Below are 23412 nucleotides of genomic sequence, written 5' to 3' on the forward strand. Positions count from 1 at the left end.
TCTTAACCTGGGTTCGATCGAACCCTAGGGGTTCGGTGAGTCGGCCTCAGGGGTTCGGCGGAGCCTCCGCCGCGGAGGTCAGGACACACCCGACTCATCGTGTAAATAAAAACTTCTCCCTATCGGCGTATTATGGATACCCCCAAACAATGTTCTCTCTAACTCAGTGGCCTAGTGGTTAGAGTGTCCGCCCTGAGATCGGTAGGTTGTGAGTCATACCAAAGACTATAAAAATGGGACCCATTACCTCCCTGCTTGGCACTCAGCGTCAAGGGTTGGAATTGGGGTTAAATCACTAAAAATGATTCCCGGGCGCGACACCACTGCCCACTGCTCCCTTCACCTCCCAGGGGGTGAACAAGGGTGATGGGTCAAATGCAGAGGACAAATTTCGCCACCCTAGTGTGTGACAATCATTGGTACTTTAACTTAGATGTGCACACTGTGGCCACACCAGCAGCACACCTATCCCAAACCTGACTAAATACCAAGTTAATGACGCCAAAAGGGACAAGCGGTAGAAAATGGATAGATGTTTTATTATTATAATCAAACGATAGCAGTCATTTCCATGGGATTATTTTCTAAAATAAGTGTTTTGGCCCACTTACAATGACATGAACACAACATATTGTTTTTCATGAGCTGTGTACTACTAGTATTGTATGTCTGGGTGGGGGTCCTGCTTTGGAAATAATTTGTACCTCCTTCCGATATCGCATTTAGTTCCCACTAAAACATTCACATTGTGCACAATGAGATGTAAACATGGGATCATGTGTACATTCCTGTAACGTTCTGTTTGTAAAATATATCTTTATTAGTATTTATTTAATATAATAACATAATTTCATGATTATTATTTATAAATTAAGATTAAATTAAGAAAAAGAAAAAAACATTTAATTTTTCACTAAAGAAGAGTTCTGTGAAAGCGCATATGAAACTGGTGGGGTTCAGTAAATCCAACAAGGTTAAGAACCACTGTCTTAGACGTTGCAGTTTAAGGGTACTTTTGTTGCATTTTTATGTTGACGTTGTTAATTTGGACCCCAGAATGCAGAGCAAGGAAGGCGAAGTACAGGCAAGAAGTCCATTTAATTGGAAAATAAAGGTTGTGCCAAAAAAAATGTAGTGCAGCACGGATGTGTACAGAAGACAAACGCTTGTCAAGGTACAAAGCAATATGATCCGGTAAGGAGCAAAAGCTGAAACTGAATAGGCTAGATGGACTTGTGGAAAACAGGTGTGCTGGCAGCAAACAGAGCAGAAAGTGAAGGTATGGCAACACAAAGTGCCTAACAGGGAAAAGGACCAAAATAAGCCCAGAACAAGTCGTGATACAAAACACAGGAAAATAGTGAACAATGTCAAAACGGCCATGTGGGATCATGACAACGTAGATTCGTAGATTCCTAATAATGTGACTCATCATCAACAGTGAGTGATACGGTTTAAGATAATCATTTGTCTCTTCTTAGCCAAAACAACAACTTGGTGCTCTATAGCTGGAATTTGCATCATCAGTGCAATTAAAGGACATTGAACACAGTTTTCATTATACAGTATGTGGCTCCTACAACTGTATATTACTTGACTTCTATGCTATCTGCAGAATTAAATCAGGCAGAATGGGACTTCTCTTTAATACTGTGAAAAGTTGCAAACAAGTTTTCCTCCTGAACTCTGGAGATCATCATTGCTGCCATTTTAACCGTGACTTTCATGTCTATATATGCGGCAAAACTTGTTTCCATAGCAGGACTATCCAGTAGTGATGGACTGCTATGTATTACTGAGACCATTCTGTTCATTCTGCAATACCACAGCAATAGAAGTTAGAGTCCATGTTTTCTTTGTCTGTTGGCTTGTTTTTGTATCACATCCCATGCCCATAGGTTCATCAAAATAGAGCTGAAATCCGTCAAGTTTGAGGACTCATTGTTTGAAGACTGTCACTTTGAGGACATCAGGTCCACCGACACTCTGTTTGAGAACTGCACCATACGCAACACGTTCTTCATCGATACAGGTGGGTTCAGACGGAGCAGCTCAGGTTGGTTCGAGTTTAGCTATGATTGAAAGTAGGAGGAAAAACTGTGTAGATCAATGTGAAATACTACATGTAGAAAAATACCATACTTACTAGGTGTGTCAGAGAAGTTCTATGACTGTTAATGTTGATCATACTTGAATTGAATGGCAGCATCCATTGCGATGCCACACAGCCAGACGATCAACCAACACGTTTACAACGATATCATCTGTGCTCTCAACAAAAGCAGATGCTTCCCTTCCCTCTCCCTTATCTTTCCCCTGTTTTTGCTTCTTTGTCTAATCGTGTCTCAACTTTTTGGAGCCTCTTTTTGCACTGCCCTCCAAAGCTAACCATGGAATTGCTTGCCTGGTCTCTCAACGCAATAGACACGAAGCTCAGATTCGGAAAACGTGTCCGTCCTGACGTAACGTTTGAAGTGGAGAGTCTGTGCCTGGCAATTCTTTCCGTTGAGGGTATTGGAGGTTTCCACCTGTTCGGAACAATGATAACAGGGCAGGCGTGTAATAAAGCAACTTTTAATTCAGTAAAGCCTCCGACGTCTCTTTGGATCCAGCCGCATTGCCGTGTCACCCATCTGTCCGGACGAGGATGACAAGACCAGAAATACACACCAGCAGTGCAGAGGCCACGAAAATGCCACTCCTTGTTGCCCACTCTCAAAGGGGCCCGATCCAAAAGGCCAAAAACATGAAAATCAAAGGGAGACATCTAGAGCACAGACCTCCTGCCAATACAGCGGCGTCATCGTGCCCAAATATTTAAGATGTAAAGTTAAAGTTAAAGTTAAAGTACCAATGATTGTCACACACACACTAGGTGTGGCGAGATTATTCTCTGCATTTGACCCATCACCCTTGATCACCCCCTGGGAGGTGAGGGGAGCAGTGGGCAGCAGCGGTGGCCGCGCCCGGGAATCAGAAGTTCAGAATCAGAATCAGAATACCTTTGTCTTTGCATGGAAACAATGAAATTGAACAGCAATCCAGTTCAGTGCTTTTAAAACAACCTACATAAAATAAATTCATAGCACTTATTTAAAAACATGTTACATGTTGTGGTGTTTTTTCTCATTATATTTGAATTTCTATTCAATATAATGGGGAACATTAATTTAAGATACAATAATTTTGTATTAAAGGCCTACTGAAATGCGATTTTCTTATTTAAACGGGGATAGCAGGTCCATTCTATGTGTCATACTTGATCATTTCGCGATATATCCATTTTTTGCTGAAAGGATTTAGTAGAGAACATCGACGATAAAGTTCGCAACTTTTGGTCGCTGATAAAAAAAGCCTTGCCTGTACCGGAAGTAGCAGACGAGTAGCGTGACGTCACAGGTCGTGGAGCTCCTCACATCTGCACATTGTTTACAATCATGGCCACCAGCAGCTAGAGCGATTCGGACCAAGAAAGCGACGATTTCCCCATTAATTTGAGCGAGGATGAAAGATTCGTGGATGAGGAAAGTGAGAGTGAAAGACTAGAGGGCAGTGGGAGCGATTCAGATGCTGTGAGAGGCGGGTGGGACCTGATATTCAGCTGGGAATGACTAAAACAGTAAATAAACACAAGACATATAGATATACTCTATTAGCCACAACACAACCAGACTTATATTTAATATGCCACAAATTAATCCCGCATAACAAACACCTCCCCCCTCCCGTCCATATAACCCGCCAATACAACTCAAACACCTGCACAACACACTCAATCCCACAGCCCAAAGTACTGTTCACCTCCCCAAAGTTCATACAGCACATATATTTCCCCAAAGTTACGTACGTGATATGCACATAGCGGCACGCACGTACGGGCAAGAAATCAAATGTTTGGAAGCCGCAGCTGCATGCGTACTCATGGTACCGCGTCTGCGCATCCAACTCAAAGTCCTCCTGGTAAGAGTCTCTGTTGTCCCAGTTCTCCACAGGCCAATGGTAAAGCTTGACTGTCATCTTCCGGGAATGTAAACAATGAAACACCGGCTGTGTTTGTGTTGCTGCAGTCGGCCGCAATACACCGCTTCCCACCTACAGCTTTCTTCTTTGCTGTCTCCATTGTTCATTGAACAAATTGCAGAAGATTCACCAACACAGATGTCCAGAATACTGTGGAAATTTGCGATGAAAACAGACGACTTAATAGCTGGCCACCATGCTGTCCCAAAATGTCCTCCACAATCCGTGACGTCACATGCTGACGTCATCATACCGAGACGTTTTCAGCAGGATATTTCGCGCGAAATTTAAAATTGCACTTTAGTAAGCTAACCCGGCCGTATTGGCATGTGTTGCAATGTTCAGATTTCATCATTGATATATAAACTATCAGACTGCGTGGTCGGTAGTAGTGGGTTTCAGTAGGCCTTTAAGAGCTTAGTCATAGAACCAATTAAATGTATAAGCCGAGGCACTACTGTATATCTTTTGTGACAGCAGTCATAGAACTTTTCTGACACTGCTCAAAAACCACTCTACTCACCAGGAACAAATTCCACACACAATCAAGGGCTGGTGTTATACTTATTCACAAGCACTCTTTTGAAACATTAGTGACATTTGACATCCTAAATGTCTGTTCTTCTGGATGAAGGACAGACAATACGCTACTTTTTAGTCACTAGTTCTGCCATTACTTTCAGTGTACAGTAGGGTTGCACGGTGTACCGGTATTAGTATAGTACCGCGATACTAATGAATACTAATAAAAAGTACCGGTCCCAGCCCCCCCTGTCGTCATAACGCCGTGACATTGCTGGTTTACGAGCATACGAGCATGTTCGGCAGCGCGTAATCACGGAGTACTTACAGGCAGACACGGTGTGTAGACAGAAAAGGGAGAACGGATGCATTTTGGTCTGAAAAGTAAAGATAAAGGTGAAGTTATAACACTTAAACGCCCTCAGGAAGAGGTGCTTTAAGACATGGCTAGCTTGCTAGCGGCTAAAGTCCATCCGCAGTCGGCAGTGTTTTAGCTACTTCTAAATCACTAATTCTCGCCTCCATGGCGACTAATAAAGTAAGTTTCTTACAAGTATCATCCCTGCAGGACGAGGAATAGCTAAACATGCTTCACTACACACCGTAGTAGTAGTAGGTTTCTTTAAAGCTTATATTATGTTTATAAACTCAGGAAATATGTCCCTGGACATATGAGGACTTTGAATATGACCAATGTATGAACCTGTAACTACTTGGTATCGGATTGATACCCAAATTTGTGGTATCACCCAAAACTAATGTAAAGTATCAAACAACAGACGAATTAGTGATTATTACTGTAATATTCTTAGGTAATACGATCTCCGAGCGGTCCCTGAAGTATACACGAATATGATTGGCCCAAGAAATGAGGTACTTCCTGCTTAAGTGTTGCCTGACATGTGATGTGTTATTCCCAAGAGTCGTGAATAAAAGTACAGTTAGCAGCACGTCGTGTGTTGGCTCAACTTATTTCCACAACACGGAACAAGACATGGTGTCAGAATAAAAGGAAAGAAGAATTTTGCAACAAGATGGACGTCGCCGGAGTTCCTTCACCTCGAATGGATTGGGATGCGAGCAACCTGCCCGAAGCATGGCGGAAGTTTAAGCTCCACGTAGAGTTGATGTTTTCTGGTCCTTTTAAGAAAAAAGGAGAGGACGAAAAGTGCAGCTATCTTCTCATTTGGATTGGCGAAAGAGGACGGGACATATATAACACATGGACACTTACAGACGACGAACGTAAGGTACTGATTACGTACTATGAGCGCTATGAAGCATACGTCATGCCGAAGTCAAACATAATATTTGCTCGTTATAAATTTCACGAAAAAGTCCAAGGAGCCAACGAGCCATTTGAACAGTTTTTGACGGATTTGAGACTGCTTGTGAAGGACTGCAATTATGCAAACAAGGAGGAGATGGTGAGAGACCGTGTCGTGTTTGGGATCCACTCACCTAAAGTAAGAGAAAAGCTACTGAGTGTCGGTTCCGATTTGACATTGGATAAAGCTATAGATATAGTCAGGTCTCATGACATGGCACAAGCACAGCTCAAAACTATAGCTAGCGGCTACAGCGGCCTGCACGAGCAGACTGTCCATGCTATCAGTCGCCATTATCCAAGGAAGACAGCTTGGAAAACGCGCCATGACAAGGCAACAGAGCACACCTACAGACCTGATGGTGACAGAGAGCGTCATAAAAGTTGTGGCTACTGCGGAAACAAGCCTCATGGAGCAAAAGACTACTGTCCAGCCAAAGGTAAACAGTGCAAAATATGCAGCAAATGGAACCATTTCGCAAAAGTATGCCGCTCAAAGCAGAGTACAGGAGTGCACACTGTAAGTGAAATTGACTCACTCAGCAAGACAGACAATGAAGAATTATTTATTGATGCAGTTACACAAGGCAGCGGTAACAAAAGAGAAACTGAACAGGCATATGCAGATGTGTTTGTTGGACCAAGTAAAACTACTGTCACCTTCAAGCTAGACACCGGGGCTTCAGCTAATGTCATTCCCACTAATGTTTTCCAAAGGCTTGGGATACAGGACACACTACAACCAACAACACGCCCTCTCTATGGCTATGGGGGTGAGAAGTTATCCGTCAGAGGAAAATGCAACATTAAATGCCAGTACAAAAGCATCCATCTGACATTAAAGGTCCACATCGTTGACACACAAGCTCCTCCTGTGTTAGGATTAAAAGCCTGTTTGGATTTTGGACTCATTAAACTTATACTGTCTGTGCACAGCACACCTGAGACATCGGTTATGGATGAGTTTGCTGATGTGTTCACAGGAATAGGACTGTTTCCTGGAGAGTGTACAATTCACATTAAACCCGAAGCAGTACCTGTAGTTCACCCACCTAGGCGCGTCCCTCTGGCCCTTCGTGACCGCCTCAAAGAGGAATTACAAAACATGGAAAAACAAGACATCATTGTAAAAGTCACTGAACCAACCGAATGGGTTAATTCAATGGTAGCAGCAGAAAAACCACGCACAGGAAAACTAAGAGTATGTCTGGATCCAAGGGATCTAAATAAAGTCATCAAACGCCCGCACTACCCCTTGCCTACCCTTGAGGACACCACATCCAAATTGGCAGGAGCCTGTTTCTTCAGTGTAATGGATGCAAGGTCAGGCTACTGGGCCATCAAGCTCTCAGATGAGTCCTCAAAGCTGACAACCTTCAACACTGTTTTCGGACGATACAGATTCCTCCGCTTACCTTTTGGACTGATTTTCGGCTCAAGATGAGTTTCAGCGTAAAGTTGACGAGACTTATGAGGGTTTGCAGGGTGTCACAGCAATAGTCGATGATATCCTCATCTATGGCAAGACTAAAGAAGAACATGATACCAACCTCCGTGCAATGTTGCAGCGCTCCAGGGAGCGAGGAGTTAAGCTCAACCCAGATAAGAGTACAATCTGTGCTACTGAAGTCAGCTACTTTGGGCACCGAATCACCAAGGATGGAATCAAGCCTGATCCAGCCAAGATTGCAGCTGTGAAGGACATGGAGCCACCAAGAGACAAAGGTGAGCTGGAAACAATCCTTGGCATGATTAACTACTTGTCCAAATTTGCCCCTGGACTGTCTGATGTCAATGCACCCATGCGTCACCTATTAAAAGATTTGAGTGAATTCAGATGGGATGCACAGCAGGAGGAAGCATTCGGAAAGATTAAAGAGCTCCTCACTCAGGAACCAGGTCCAGTGTTAAGGTATTTTGACCCGAGCAAGGAACTCAGACTCCAAGTTGACGCATCAAAATATGGATTAGGGGCAGTACTATTACAAGAAGGAAAGCCCATAGGCTATGCATCTAAGTCACTAACTGATTGTGAAGTCAATTATGCACAAATTGAGAAGGAGTTATTTGCTATTCTGTTTGGGTGCAAGCGTTTCCACCAGTACATATATGGTCGGCACATCACCGTGGAAAGTGACCATAAGCCACTTGAATCCATTTTGCAAAAACCACTTGCAGCAGCGCCTCCAAGGTTACAAAGAATGATGCTACAGCTACAGAGGTATAACTTCACCATCACTCACAGACCAGGCAAAGATATTCCTGTCGCAGACACTCTCTCCAGAAAGTCACTGCCTGACCAGGACACCAGCCTCAGTGAAGGTATGGACATGCAGGTGCACACCGTTTATAGCAACCTACCTGTCAGTGACACCAGACTTGAAGACATCAAGGTGGAGACTGGAAAGGATGCTCAACTCATCTTGCTGAAAAAGATAATTAAGTCAGGATGACCCGAGGAGAGGAAACGATGCCCTCAGAACATAGCGGAGTATTGGAACTACCGGGACGAGCTCTCGCAGATGAATAACATCCTGTTCAAGGGGGAAAAAATCATCATACCCAACTCACTGCGCACAGAGATGTTATCCCGTATCCATGCAGGTCACATGGGTATGGAAAAGTGTAAACAAAGAGCGCGTGACATCATCTTCTGGCCTGGGATGAACAAACAGATTGAGGAGTTAGTTGGTAAATGCCACATCTGCAATGAACATAAACCATCAAACACTAAAGAGCCAATGATAAGTCACAAGATCCCAGACAGGCCATGGCAAACAGTGGCTACTGACCTGTTCACTTGGAACAATGATGATTATTTAGTCACAGTAGACTATTACAGCAGATACTTTGAGCTAAACAGATTAAACAGCACCACAGCTGCTGCTGTTATACATAAACTAAAATCTTCTTTTGCAAGACACGGGATACCAGAGACTGTTATATCAGACAATGGTCCACAGTACAGATGTAGAGAGTTTGATGTTTTTGCCAACACATGGGGGTTCACACATATTACCTCCAGCCCATGCTATCCTCAAAGTAATGGGTTAGCCGAGAAGTCGGTTCACATTGCAAAGTCCCTTATGGAAAAGGCCAAAGCTGATCAGAAAGACCCTTATCTGAGTCTGCTTGAATATCGCAATACCCCAGTGGACAACTTCAAATCACCAGTTCAGCTGCTCATGAGTCGTCGCACACGCTCAATCCTGCCTAACACCCATCAGCAGCTGCAACCCAAAACTATCAGCCACAAGGATGTTCACATCATGAGAACCAACAAACAACACCAGTAGAAGGAATACTATGACAGATCAGCTAAGCAAATGTCACCTTTGCATGAAGGACAATACATCCGTTTTCAGGAGAAAGGCTACTGGAAACCAGCAGTTGTCATTCGTTCAGCTGATACCGAAAGATCATATCACATACGTGCATCAGGAGGACAAGAATATAGGCGAAATAGACGACATCTCTTGGACACAAGAGAGACACTGACCACTCAGACTGAAGAAAACACAAAACATGACACACAACATGCACCGCACACTGACACACCACACACCTCAAAGATAACAGAAGAAACAGCCCCACAGCCTGTGCGGTATCAGACAAGGTCTGGACGTGAGGTTAGGCCCAGAGTTGTTATGGACTTATAGAAATTATGCTCAATGGTGTTCAGATATGTACAATTCAATAACATTGTGATTGTGTTTCTATTTACAACAGTATGACATTCAAGCAAGTTAAGTGATAATTGAAATCTGTTGTTGAATTCTTACTTTATGACAGTCGTACATGTGCTACTTGAATTTCAATACGTTTCAGTAATGGTTATCGCACAGGGTGTGTTTTCTTAAATGTTGTGTTCCATATTTTTCTAAAAGAAGGGGATGTAATATTCTTAGGTAATACGATCTCCGAGCGGTCCCTGAAGTATACACGAATATGATTGGCCCAAGAAATGAGGTACTTCCTGTTTAAGTGTTGCCTGACATGTGATGTGTTATTCCCAAGAGTCGTGAATAAAAGTACAGTTAGCAGCACGTCGTGTGTTGGCTCAACTTATTTCCACAACACGGTACAAGACAATTACTTTTTAACAGAAGTGTAGATAGAACATGTTAAGAGAGAAAATTAGCATATATTAACAGTAAATGAACAAGTAGAATAATAATTAATTTTCTACCACTTGTCCTTAATAATTTTGACAAAATAATAGAATGATAAATGACACAATAAGTTACTGCATATGTCAGCAGCTAAATTAGGAGCCTTTGTTTGCTTACTTACTACTAAAAGACAAGTTGTCTTGTATGTTCACTATTTTATTTAAGGACAAACTTGCAATAAGAAACATATGTTTAATGTACCCTAAGATTTGTTGTTAAAATAGAGCCAATAATGCGATTTTTTGTGGTCCCCTTTATTTATAAAAAAAAAGTATCAAAAAGTACCGAAAAGTATCAAAATACATTTTGGTACCGGTAGCAAAATATTGGTATCGGGACAACACTAGTGTACAGTATGACACACAAATGCATCTTCTACCATCTTGTCCACCTTCCTGTGTTCTGCAGACCTGAAGGAGAAGTTCATTGATTGTAAAATGGAAAACAACACCTTTGAGCACGACAAACATGGATGCCACCTGGACACTGTTGAGGAGAACGACGTCCTCATATATTTGGTCAGCTTCCTGGGCAGTCTGGCTGTGTTGCCTGGCAACATCATCTCTGCCCTCTTCATGGAGAAGATTGGCAGAGTCAAGATTATAGGTGATGTTCATTTTACCTGGCTCACGCTTCTGATGCTTATTGTATTTTGTATTTGCACCATCCATACTTTATGAGATTAAGGAATATCAGAAAAACGTGTGTTGACTAAATTGTGTTCAAAATAAACACACACAACACAATTGTTGACTACTGTAATCATGGCAGGCATATATGAGGGGCAGTCAGAAATATGAAGAGGGAACACGTTGCTCCATCATGCTTTTGCACTTTTTTTCTGTGCTAATACAGTAGTAGCATTGCCTTCTTCATTGAATTTGGTTGTTAGCAGTGATGGGCAGTAACAAGCTACATGTAGCTAAGCTGTCAATCAATCAATCAAACTTTATTTGTGAAGCGCTTTTCATACATAAAAGAAAAGCAGCGCAAAGTGCTTTATAAAGTTTAAAAACAACACCCCGATGACCCATATCTCCCATTATCACATACATACGCACGGACACATATACCAAACACACACACACACACACACACACACACACACACACACACACACAACATACACACATATGCAACTATATGGACAAATTGATTGCATGGCTGAATACAGAGGATACATGTGAGTAAACACTATCACAGGAGCCAATGTATGTCGCCTAACTATATTTTCCAATAGCTTGGCAGTAGCTTAGCTACTTTTTTTTTGGACAAGTAGCTTTTCCTGTAACTTATTTACTTTTAGACCCATGTAGTTACATCAAAGTTACAAACTACAAAGAGAGAAAGTGAAAAAAATATGGAGAAAATACAATGACCTGGATAAATGACAACATCCTTACATGCGGAGAAAATCCATGATGATTGGTATGATGAGTCACAATTGGCTAACGTTAGGGCAAAACATTATGGACTGGCCAATCAGAGGCAAGATAAGGCGGGTCATCGAAACTAGTAAACAAAATCATAACCGTCACACACTATCACATGACGACCAGTCAGTCGGAGACAGAGGGGCGCTTCAAGCTGACGACCAAAAATAAAAAGAGACATACCTGATTCTCTCCTTAAGATTAGATTTTTCCTTTAGTGATGAAAATTATTTCCAGGAAACCCACAATAATGCGTGTCCTTAGCCATATTTAGATAAATGTATGCGTTAAGGAAAAAAAATGCCCAAATCTTAGTTTTTAGTTGTTTACTCTGTAAATGTCATGATCCGTGGTTGGATCATGTTTTGTGTTATCGGTTTGTTTTGGACTCCTTTTTAGTTCCTGGTTATGCACTTCCTGAGTTTAGTCGCCATGGTTACTTATGATTTTCACCTGCCTTTTTGTGCACCTGTTGCTCATCAGAGACTCTATTTAGTTCTGCCTTTTCCGGTCACTCATTGTAGCTTCGTTGTTTGCTGTATGCAACAGTCACGTTTGTTTATTCCTGGTCTTGATTCCTGATTCCGGTGCTGAGTAAGTTTTTGTTTTAGCTTCTCGTGCGAACGGCACACTTTCCTTTTGTTTATTTTTTGTCTGTTTGTATCCATTTACTATTTAAGTTAAATAAACCAACTCCTACCTCATGCTGTCGTCCGGAGTAGTCCGTGTAGCATTGGAGGAACGATCCCGCAGCAAGCTGCAACCACAACTGTGAGAGAACGAAGCTACAATGAGTGACCGGAAAAGGCAGAACTAAATAGAGTCTCTGATGAGCAACAGGTGCGCGAAAAGGCAGGTGAAAATCATAAGTAACCATGGTGACTAAACTCAGGAAGTGCATAACCAGGAACTAAAAAGGAGTCCAAAACAAACCGATAACACAAAACATGATCCGACCACGGATCATGACAGTAAACCAAAATCATAAATGCTCTCTTCATCTAAGACAGGGGTGTCAAACTCATTTTAGATGGGGGGCCACATGGAGAAAAATCTACTCCCAAGTAGGCCGGATTGGTAAAATCACAGCACAATAACTTAAAAATAAAGACAACTTCAAATTGTTTCTTTGTTTAAAAATAGGAACAACGCATTCTGAAAATGTACAAATCATAATGTTACTGGGTTTTTCTACACTTACATGTTGCGGTTAATAGTATTCTATCATTATCTGTCGTTATTTATACGTTCTGAATAAATTATGTAATAATGTTCATCAGTCAACTTATTGGTGTTAATTTTCAATCCATCAAGATAAAAAAATTATATCAAAATCAAGTTACAGGATATTATTTTTGTAGTTTGCACATTTTCTTTGACTGATGTACTAACATTATGTGTTTTTTTTTTTTTTTTTTACATATGTAGCATCATCTACAAAGATACAAAGAATTGCTATTCCAACATCTAGTGGACACATTAAGAACAGCAGTTTCTTTCATTCAAAAATGTCGGCTCATTTTTATACTGAGAAAACTCATCCCGCGGGCCGGATCAAACCTGTTGGCTGGCCTGATCCGGCCCGTGGGCCATACGTTTGACCCCCCTGATCTAAGACATCCAACACAAATTTAGGAACACAAATTAAGGTGACTTTTGTTAATGAAAAGTTGTACGGCACATAAACATTACCAACTGTTCCCAAAAAACAGACAATTCTTTGTTTTTGTTATTTTGTCAAGATATAGGTAGATGCTGGTTTTTTTTTACTATAGGTAGAGGAAATTAGTAACATGATAGGGGTTGGCTGGTTGAAATTTATTTCGAACATGTATACAGTATCAATATGATATATCACATATTTTTCATACTTTCTTTATAACATATCCAAAAAGGAGTAGGAAGAAGCAAGACTTATCTAACCCTCCCTCTTTTTCTCTTCATAGCAATTACTAACACATACTTCCTTTTCTCAATTTGTACTCAATTGATATCACTGTGTTCTAAATTCATCAGTTCTTCTCACACGTAGGTACATCAGTTATGATTTGCTTGACGAGATTGATAACATTTCATTTTCAATAAATTCATGACTTTTGCCATAATTCTTCTTCTTTGCACTTTGCTAACACTTTCAGTTTGAACAGCCTCTTAATCTGAATCATATTAGTACATTGTTTAATTTCTTTACTTAATCCATTTCATGATTTAATTCCACATACTGATATGCTAAAGGTCTTAAGTGTTGTACGTGCATACACATATTTTAAATCAGATATTCCTCTAAGGTTGAATTTCTTCTTATTTGTTGAAAATAATTGTTGTACATTCTTGATTAGCAGGTTATAGTTTACTTTTTGCATAATTTTAGCAGTTTGCAAATGCACCAAATCATTGAATTTCGATATTCTGGATTTGATAAATAAAGTGTTTGTATGTTCTCTATATGGTGGTTTTGATAAGAAACTGATAAAACCCTAGTATTATTAAAGATTGCATCGTAGCCAAGAACAGCATCGTGTTTATGGTGCCAGCATGATCTTAAAGTGCGGCCCGCTGTCAATACGTGGACCTTGGGGTGTTGTGTTTTCCCGGAATGCAAAGGAAGTTGGCGCGGACAAGTCGTGAAGGTAGGGACATGTTTTAACAGACTACAAAATGGAAGCAAACAAAAGGCGCGCACAATGGCGGAGAACAACATTGGTTAATGAAACAAAACTTGCACAAAGGCAGAAACTATGATCATGAAAACGAAAACAACACTTACTGTGGCGTGAAACAGCATGAAAACTATGGCATGGAACTATGGCTTGGAATGAAAGGTAGCAGAGGTAAACAGAGATAGTAAGGATAATGTCACCAGGACGATCAACAGAAACAGACAGGCTTAAATAGCAGTGACATGATTATTTACAGGTGCGTAAGTGTGAGACAGGTGCGTGACATAAGGACAGGTGAAAACTAATGGTCGCTATGGTGACAAAACAAACAAGAGTGCACAAAGAGTCCAAAAACCAAACCTGAACATAACCAAAACAAAACATGATCACACAGACATGACACCCGCCAGGCATTGTCTGTCACCAGATCTTTTTTCTTTTTGGCCCTTAGCATATTCTCTAAAACAGATAAATTAATTATGATATGTTATTTTATATCAAACTAACTGTTGATCTTTTTTCCAATATCTTAGCATATTAGAACCTTCAATGGATTGATTTTCAAATGAATGCACAAAATGTATGACCCAGGCCTTAAAGCTTCGGATGTGCTGAGACTGACATTTATGAAATGGAGTGCCAAGCATTTGTGTGATTTTGTCATTCTTTTCCTCATCCTGCTCCACCTAGGTGGCTCCATGCTCATCTCGGCGGGCTGCACCTTTTTCCTCTTCCTGAGCTTCAGCCAATCTGCAATCATTGCTCTACAGTGTCTCTTCTGTGGCGTCAGTGTGGCTGCGTGGAACGGCATCGAGGTGGTAACAGTGGAACTCTACCCTGCTTCTAAAAGGTACCAGGGTTTGACACAACTATTATAAATAATATACATATTAGGTGGCGTTGAGCTACAGTAGAACGTTTTATTTCACACATTGGTACGCTTTAGGCAGCACGGTGGAAGCATGGTTGTAGCTTCTTCCTCACCAGTCAGAGGTTCTGGGTTGGAATCTTAAACCTGGATCTGGATCTGTAATACAAATGATAATAATAATAATAATAAAAATAATCCATCCATTTTCTACCGCTTAATAATAATAATAATAATGGATTGGACCAGGGGTGTCGAACTTGTTTTCATCGAGGGCCACATCGCAGTCATGGTTGCCCTCAGAGGGCCGCTTGTAACAGTGAATGTAAGAATATAAAAGTATAATCGCCTTATTATATTATTGCCCATGCATTTGCTTTAGGGATGTCCGATAATATCGGACTGTCGATATTATCGGCCAATAAATTCTTTAAAAAGTATTATCGGAAATTATCGGTATCGGTTTCAAAAAGTAAAATTTATGCCTTTTTAAAACGCCGCTGTGTACACGGACGTAGGAAGAAGTACAGAGCGCCAATAAACCTTAAAGGCACTGACTTCGCGTGCCGGCCCAGTCACATAATATCTCGGGCTCTTGACACACTCACAAGTGAATGCAAAGCATACTTGATCAACAGCCATACAGGCCACACTGAGAGTGGCCGTATAAACAACTTTAACACTGTTACAAATATGCGCCACACTGTGAACCCACACCAAACAAGAATGACGAACACATTTCGGGAGAACATCCGCACCGTAACACAACATAAACACAACAGAACAAATACCCAGAACCCCTTGCAGCACTAACTCTTCCGGGACGCTACAATGTACACCCCCGCTACCCCCTCCCCACCCCCAACCACAACCCCACCCTCCCCCCCAACCCCGCTCACCTCAACCTCCTAATGCTCTCTCAGGGAGAGCATGTCCCAAATTCAAAAGCTGCTGTTTTGAGGCATGTTAAAAAAAATATTGCACTTGGTGACTTAAATAATAGATATGGCAGTGCCGTGTTGGCAGTTTTTTCCATAACTTGAGTTGAAGTTGTTCTCTTATTTTGGAAAACCTTGTTACATTGTTCAATGCATCCAGCGGGGCATCACAACAAAATTAGGCCACATAATTCTACGTGGCCCACGAAAGCCTGGAAAAAATGTGTTTCAATAAAATACTTTTTTTTTTTTTTTACTAAATGCATTCGTTCTATCAATTTTGACAGAAAAAAAAAATGCATATTTTTAACTTTAATATCTGATCATGCCAATTATATTATTATATACTGTATTGCAAAACTATTTTTGTGAGATTAAAACAAATCGTTCAATATCTGCTTGTCACCTTTATTTATGATTTTAAAGCAAGTTATACATAAAAAAATGTAATCATGATTAATCACAGGTTATTACCAGCATGCATAATGTCAATTAATAATAATAAAAAAAATCGGCCCTCTGAAAGCAGCGATATGGCCCTCAATGAAAATGAGTTTGATACCCCTGGTCTACAGCCTCTATGAGCACCACCAAACATTCATTCACATTCACACACCAGTTTGAGCAAGGTGGGTGAAGTGTCGTGCCAAAGAAAACAACGGCCGTGACTTGGATGGCAGAAGCTGGTATCAAATCTGGAACCCTCAAGTTGCTGGCATGGCCGCTCAACCATCTGAGCCACGCCACAGGTTCCAGTGCTGCCAGATGGGAAATGGCAAACTATTGTAGCAGGAAAATGACCGGTAATACTCATTTGACGCCGCAGGCAACATAACCATCCGACAAAAAAAATATAAGCTATTGAAATAATTACCATGATTACACTGGGAATGAAATAATAACTCACACCTCCAAGTGTTGTGCAAATGTCACGCAGGGAAAATGATACAAAACACAAAGCATTATAAAGCATACCTATCTGTTTATTAAAAGGCCATATAACAGCAGTAAAAGCTAATTTTAGTATGGACATGCAAATTATTATATTTCTCTGGCAACATTAGCTTTTACAACAATTGTTATTATTGTCTAAATACCTTTAAGCATTCATTACTATGCAGACAAAGTAAGACAACACTTTCAGATGTATAAATCGTCCTGGTCTGGATTTAGATGTATTTACATCGTACTGAAGTGAATTAATTAACTCATATTATGTTCTACTTATGGTGAATGTTTATATTCATCTGGGAGCAAGCAAACCACCATATTAACTAGTAGGCATTTCACTTTAAGCACATAATAACATTGGGCCCTTTGGTACTGACATTTATGTGTGGATTGGATTAGTTCTCGCGGAAGAAAAAGCAATAAAATTGAACCTTGGTATGCAACGATGATGGCCCTATTCGTGAGAAGAGACTAAATGTAAACATCTAAGCTACAATCTGCATCTGTTGTTTTTCTGTTATGGTTACAGAGGGGAGATGACAGCAAAAACACCAGGGGGAAGTATGTTCAAAGATTATTTATTATATATATATATATATATATATATATATATATATAATACAAAACAATACTAACTAAACTAAGGAAATGGAGTGTGTGACAAAATCCAAGAGTGAGAGGTGTTAGACTAGGTGTGTAGTTAGCTGTTGTGTATTACCGTGATGTTGGATGAGGAAGCGGGGCTAGGCAAAAAGGGGTCCGTGATCCACGTGAGGTCCGTGGGGCAGAGAGAGGCGTCAGAGTTTGTGTCCAGAGCGAGGGTCGAGGATCGAGGAAGGCAGTCCAAAACCATGGGGGTAAAACAACTGGTAAGACTCGGGAAGGAACTACGGGAGAACAAACAAGGACGTCAGACACGGAAGGAAAACGCAGAGAAAGAGAGAGAGCATAAGTCTTCGGCTTACGGTACACCAAGGGTAAACTAAGTTCCCGCCAGAATCCTTGGGTCCACTGGTCCTTTATTCAGCTCCCTCTCATCAGGTCCAGGTGCGCTGATTGCTGATCGCCTCCAGCTGCGGCGGCGCGTGGCACGGTCTGCGCGGCAAGCGTGGGGGCGTGTCTTGCGGAGCTCACAGCGGAGCTTCTAGGTGCTCCCGCCGAGGAGAGAGAAGCAGGCTGCGCGTGTGCCGTAACATTTTCAGTCACTTACATACAACCCCGGCCCCCTTTACGGTCAGGAGGCACGCTCCTGACCCAGCACACACACCCAGAGACAGGAAGGAGGAATATAAAACTGATGCTTTGGCTTCTCCAAGTGAGGAGTGCCTCATTTTTGACTTGACCTCCTCTAGGAACTGCAGTCCTGTATAATGACGCTCGCTTGTAATAAAGCAACTCTTGGTTCAGTAAAGTGTCGCCGATGTCTCTTTTGATCCAGCTGCACTGCCGTGACATCCTTCTGTCCGGACGAGGATGACAAGACCAGAAATACACATCAGTACATATGTGTATACATTTTAATGTAAAAAGAGTGTTACTGCAGTCTGTTATACAGATAACAAATTCTCACCTGAATCTCGAGGTTAAGACGATCTCTCACCAGCAAATGTGTTTTCTGAATGGATGCTGTTCTTGTCTGGCTGGTCATTATACAAACCCCATTTCCATATGAGTTGGGAAATTGTGTTAGGTGTAAATATAAACGGAATACAATGATTTGCAAATCCTTTTCAACCCATATTCAATTGAATGCACTACAAAGACAAGATATTTGATGTTCAAACTCATAAACTTTTTTTTTTTTTTGCAAATAATAATCAACTTAGAATTTCATGGCTGCAACACGTGCCAAAGTAGTTGGGAAAGGGCATGTTCACCACTGTGTTACATCACCTTTTCTTTTAACAACACTCAATAAACGATTGGGAACTGAGGAAACTAATTGTTGAAGCTTTGAAAGTGGAATTCTTTCCTATTCTTGTTTTATGTAGAGCTTCAGTCGTTCAACAGTCCGGGGTCTCCGCTGTCGTATTTTACGCTTCATAATGCGCCACACATTTTCGATGGGAGACAGGTCTGGACTGCAAACGGCCCAGGCAAGTACCCGCACTCTTTTTTTACGAAGCCACGCTATTGTAACACGTGCTGAATGTGGCTTGGTATTGTCTTGCTGAAATAAGCAGGGGCGTCCATGAAAAAGACGGCGCTTAGATGGCAGCATATGTTGTTCCAAAACCTGTATGTACCTTTCAGCATGAATGTGTACCCATGCCAAAACAATTTGAAATGTGGACTCGTCAGACCACAGAACACTTTTCCACTTTGCATGAGTCCATCTTAGATGATCTCGGGCCCAGAGAAGCCGGCGGCGTTTCTGGATGTTGTTGATAAATGGCTTTCGCTTTGCATAGTAGAGCTTTAACTTGCACTTACAGATGTAGCGACAAACTGTATTTAGTGACAGTGGTTTTCTGAAGTGTTCCTGAGCCCATGTGGTGATATCCTTTAGAAATTGATGTCGGTTTTTGATACAGTGCCGTCTGAGGGATCGAAGGTCACGGTCATTCAATGTTGGTTTCCGGCCATCATCGTGGAGCGATTTCTCCAGATTCTCTGATCCTTTTGATAATATTATGGACCGTAGATGTTGAAATCCCTAAATTTCTTGCAATTGCAATTTGAGAAACGTTGTTCTTAAACTGTTTGCTATTTGCTCACACAGTTGTGGACAAATGGGTGTACCTCGCCCCATCCTTTCTTGTGAAAGACTGAGCATTTTTTGGGAAGCTGTTTTTATACCCAATCATGGCACCCACCTGTTCCCAATTAGCCTGCACACCTGTGGGATGTTCCAAATAAGTGTTTGATGAGCATTCCTCAACTTTATCAGTATTTATTGCCACCTTTCCCAACTTCTTTGTCACGTGTTGCTGGCATCAAACTCTAAAGTTAATGATTATTTGCAAAAACAAAAATGTTTATCAGTTTGAATATCAAATATGTTGTCTTTGTAGCATATTCAACTGAATATGGGTTGAAAATGATTTGCAAATAATTGTATTCCGTTTATATTTACATCTAACACAATATCCCAACTCATATGGAAACAGGGTTTGTAAAAGATTATCAGTCAAAAAGATAAAATGACGACACATTGGCGTCCATTGGCACCACCGCCCCTCTTCAACATCTCTTCACTGTAAGGGTAGCAGTCGTTCAGTCATCGCAAATATTTTGGAAACTGCGTCAGACACATTTTGACCCAAGTCGTTCATGTACACCAGGGGTCGGCAACCCAAAATGTTGAAAGAGCCAAGTTGGACCAAAAATTAAAAGAATTAAATCTGTCTGGAGCTGCAAAATATGAAAAGCCTTATATAAGTGTTAAAATGAAGGCAACACATGATATAAGTGTCTATATTAGCTATAATAGCCTACTATCAAAATGACTAGGTGTCGCAGACTGATGCAAATCTTCGTTGACAGAAATGTCGAAATGTAATATTTATTCTACACATTTTTACATTGGAAAACATTACTAAAACGGAGGCTTCTCAGAGGGTGAGATAACTCCTGGCAATTACTGGCTTAGAATGGCCAAAGGTAAAGATGTGTGTGTTCAAGTTGAAGGAAACGGAAACTACAAATAAAATGACCTCAAATATACCTGAAATACGAGGCATAGTGATGCAATATGTACATACAGCTAGCATAAATGGCATGTTAGCATCGATTAGCTTGCAGTCATGCACTGACCAAATATGCCTGATTAGCACTCAACACAAGTCAATAATCAACAAAGCTCACCTTTGTGCATTCACGCACAGCATAAAACATTGGATGGACAAAATGAGACAAAGAAGGAGTGGCATAAAACACGTCTTTCTGTGGCACCATCGGAGAAAGTTGTACATGTAAACAAACTACGATGAGTTCAAGGACTTCCGAAATTGGGACAAAATCAGTGAATCATGTTTAATGTAAACAGTGGGATGTCTACCAATTAGGAATGTTTGTGTCATGTTTGTTCTCCAACAGAAACCATATTAAAACAAAAAATATATTTTTTCCTCATCTTTTTCCATTTTTATACATTTTTGAAAAAGCTCCAAAGAGCCACCAGGGCGGCGCTAAAGAGCCGCTTGTGGCTCAAAGGCCACGCGTTGCTGAGTCCCGATGTACATAATGAATAAGCAGGGCTCCAAAACAGCGCCCTGTGGATAACGACAAAGTCACAAGTAGGGTTTTAAGGTATACCGGTATTAGTATAGTACCGCGATACTAATGAATCATTTTCGGTATGATACCGTCTCTGAAACGTACCGGTCTACTACTTTTTTAATGTATATTATGTTTATAAACCCAGGAAATATGTCCCTGGACATATGAGGACTTTAAATATGACTAATGTATGATCCTGTAACTACTTGGTATCAGATTGATACCCAAATTTGTGGTATCATCCAAAACTAATGTAAAGTATCAAACAACAGAAGAATATGTGTTTATTACATTTTAACAGAAGTGTAGATAGAACATGTTAAAAGAGAAAGTAAGCAGATATTAACAGTAAATGAACAAGTAGATTAATAATTCATTTTCTACCACTTGTCCTTAATAATGTTGACAAAATAATAGAATGATAAATGACACAATATGTTACTGCATATGTCAGCAGACTAAATTAGGTGCCTTTGTTTGTTTACTTACTAATAAAAGACAAATTGTTTTGAATGTTCACTATTTTATTTAAGGACTTAACTGCAATAAGAAACATATTTTTAGTAAAGCCAATAATGCAATTTTTTGAGGTCCCCTTTATTTAGAAAAGTACCGAAAAGTACCGAAAATTTTTTAGAACCGGCACTGGTACCAAAATATTAATATGTTTCCAACACTTGTCAGAACAGAGACCCTGGTGTTTATTTAATTTGAGTCCTGTTTTTTTGTTTTTTTTCCAGGTAATTTGAGAACCAATTATGATACAGGTACAGTATTTGGGGATTTTGAGGTTTACAAGTATTATTTGTCTGTATCCCAGGGCAACGGCTTTCGGCATCTTGAACGCTCTCTGCAAGCTGGCTGCAGTTCTTGGCAGCTCCATCTTTGCCAGTTTTGTGGGTATCACCAAAGCCATCCCCATCCTGCTGTCCTTCGCTGCCCTGGTGTGCGGCGGCCTGGTTGCCCTCAAATTGCCCGACACGCGAGAGAAGATTCTCCAGTGAGGTCCGTGAAAGCGGGCGTTCAACAGGCGCGTAAGAGTTTGTGCTTGATGTTGACGTCTCTGCTGCAGCACTACTGGACTCTTACTGCACTTTTATTTCCAAAGCAAGAACAGAAACAGCTAACACCTTTAAGTAGTAAAATGTCATGTTTGTGATGTGTTGTTGACAGTCAGGGTCCATTGATAGTTGTAAAGAATAGGGATGATGCTCAAATAATATCCGATGTTGTTACTCATGATGACAAAAGGATTTCTTTATGATTCCACCTGCTGCTCTGTGTTGAATGCATGATGAGGATTGACATCACAACGTTTGTTGGAAAAGTCTCAAAGTTTGTCTCAGTGTAAACAAAATATATTCCTAATCATTATTTGCAATATTAACACTTACAACCAACTTACACTTAGTTATTTTTCTTATGCTTTGAACAATGTCCTACTTTTTAAAAGCAGTATGTGGTTCTAATCAAAATTTAAATGAAAACTATCATATATTAATAGCAATGGCACTGATTTGTTAGACATGACCTTTCCAAGCATCTGGTTCTCTACTATTATTAATAAAATGCAACAACAAAGATAAAGTTCATATCTGTCAGAGAGGTACTAATACAACAATATGTTTATTTTGTGTAGTTATTGCATTATATATATATATATATATATATATATATATATATATATATATATATATATATATATATATATATGTGTGTGTTATTTGTCATTCCCTGATATTTAGCTATAATTCATCCCAAAATGATTTATTAACATTTTGCACAAAGGTTTCAAGTTCAAATAAATATGGATATTTATTGTTCAACTTTTAGAAGAGTTAAAAAAGAAAAGAAAATGTCCAGCAAGATCGGGGATAAGACTAAAATACAAAACAGGAATACAATGACATATTGTACTAAACGAGGCAATTCCTGAAGGAATTGTGTGTGAATGCTCCAATGCTGAAGTTGAACTGAAATGATAACAGAATGTAGTATGGATTTAAAAAGAATTGCGGAAGTTTGAAGAATGTCAAAATTGATTTCAATGAGAATTTCCCAAAATTTGGGAATTTCTTTGAAAATGGTGAAAAAAAAACTTGAATGGTCTGAATAAGTTGAAATGGTTGGCGTTGGAATTTTTCAAATCGGTCGAGAAACGTTGAAGTGGTAACCTGTTGAATTGAGAAACGGTTTTACGGAATTCCTTGAACTTCGGGAAAACCGGGAATTTTTCCAGTTCAAAAAACAACTTAGTTTTTTGTCCTGATTAAGAGGAATGTTTGGACAGTAGAACGGTC

At 40.4% G+C, this 23412-nt stretch overlaps 1 protein-coding gene across 3 annotated transcripts in view; it reads left to right on the forward strand.

Moving 5' to 3' along the window:
- LOC133612405 (synaptic vesicle glycoprotein 2B-like) overlaps positions 1-22744 on the forward strand; it is a 115458-nt gene extending 92714 nt beyond the window's left edge. For all 3 annotated transcript variants that reach the window (XM_061969791.2, XM_061969792.2, XM_061969793.2), the window contains 4 exons: positions 1899-2032; positions 10450-10647; positions 14825-14984; positions 21933-22744. In XM_061969791.2, the coding sequence (XP_061825775.1) occupies positions 1899-2032; positions 10450-10647; positions 14825-14984; positions 21933-22116 (676 nt within the window). In that variant the 3' untranslated portion in view covers positions 22117-22744. The remainder of the gene's footprint in view (positions 1-1898; positions 2033-10449; positions 10648-14824; positions 14985-21932) is intronic.
- The last annotated feature ends 668 nt before the right edge of the window (positions 22745-23412 follow it).

This window comes from Nerophis lumbriciformis, linkage group LG10 (assembly GCF_033978685.3).
Source record: "Nerophis lumbriciformis linkage group LG10, RoL_Nlum_v2.1, whole genome shotgun sequence".
In the NCBI taxonomy this organism is placed as follows: Eukaryota; Metazoa; Chordata; class Actinopteri; order Syngnathiformes; family Syngnathidae; genus Nerophis; species Nerophis lumbriciformis.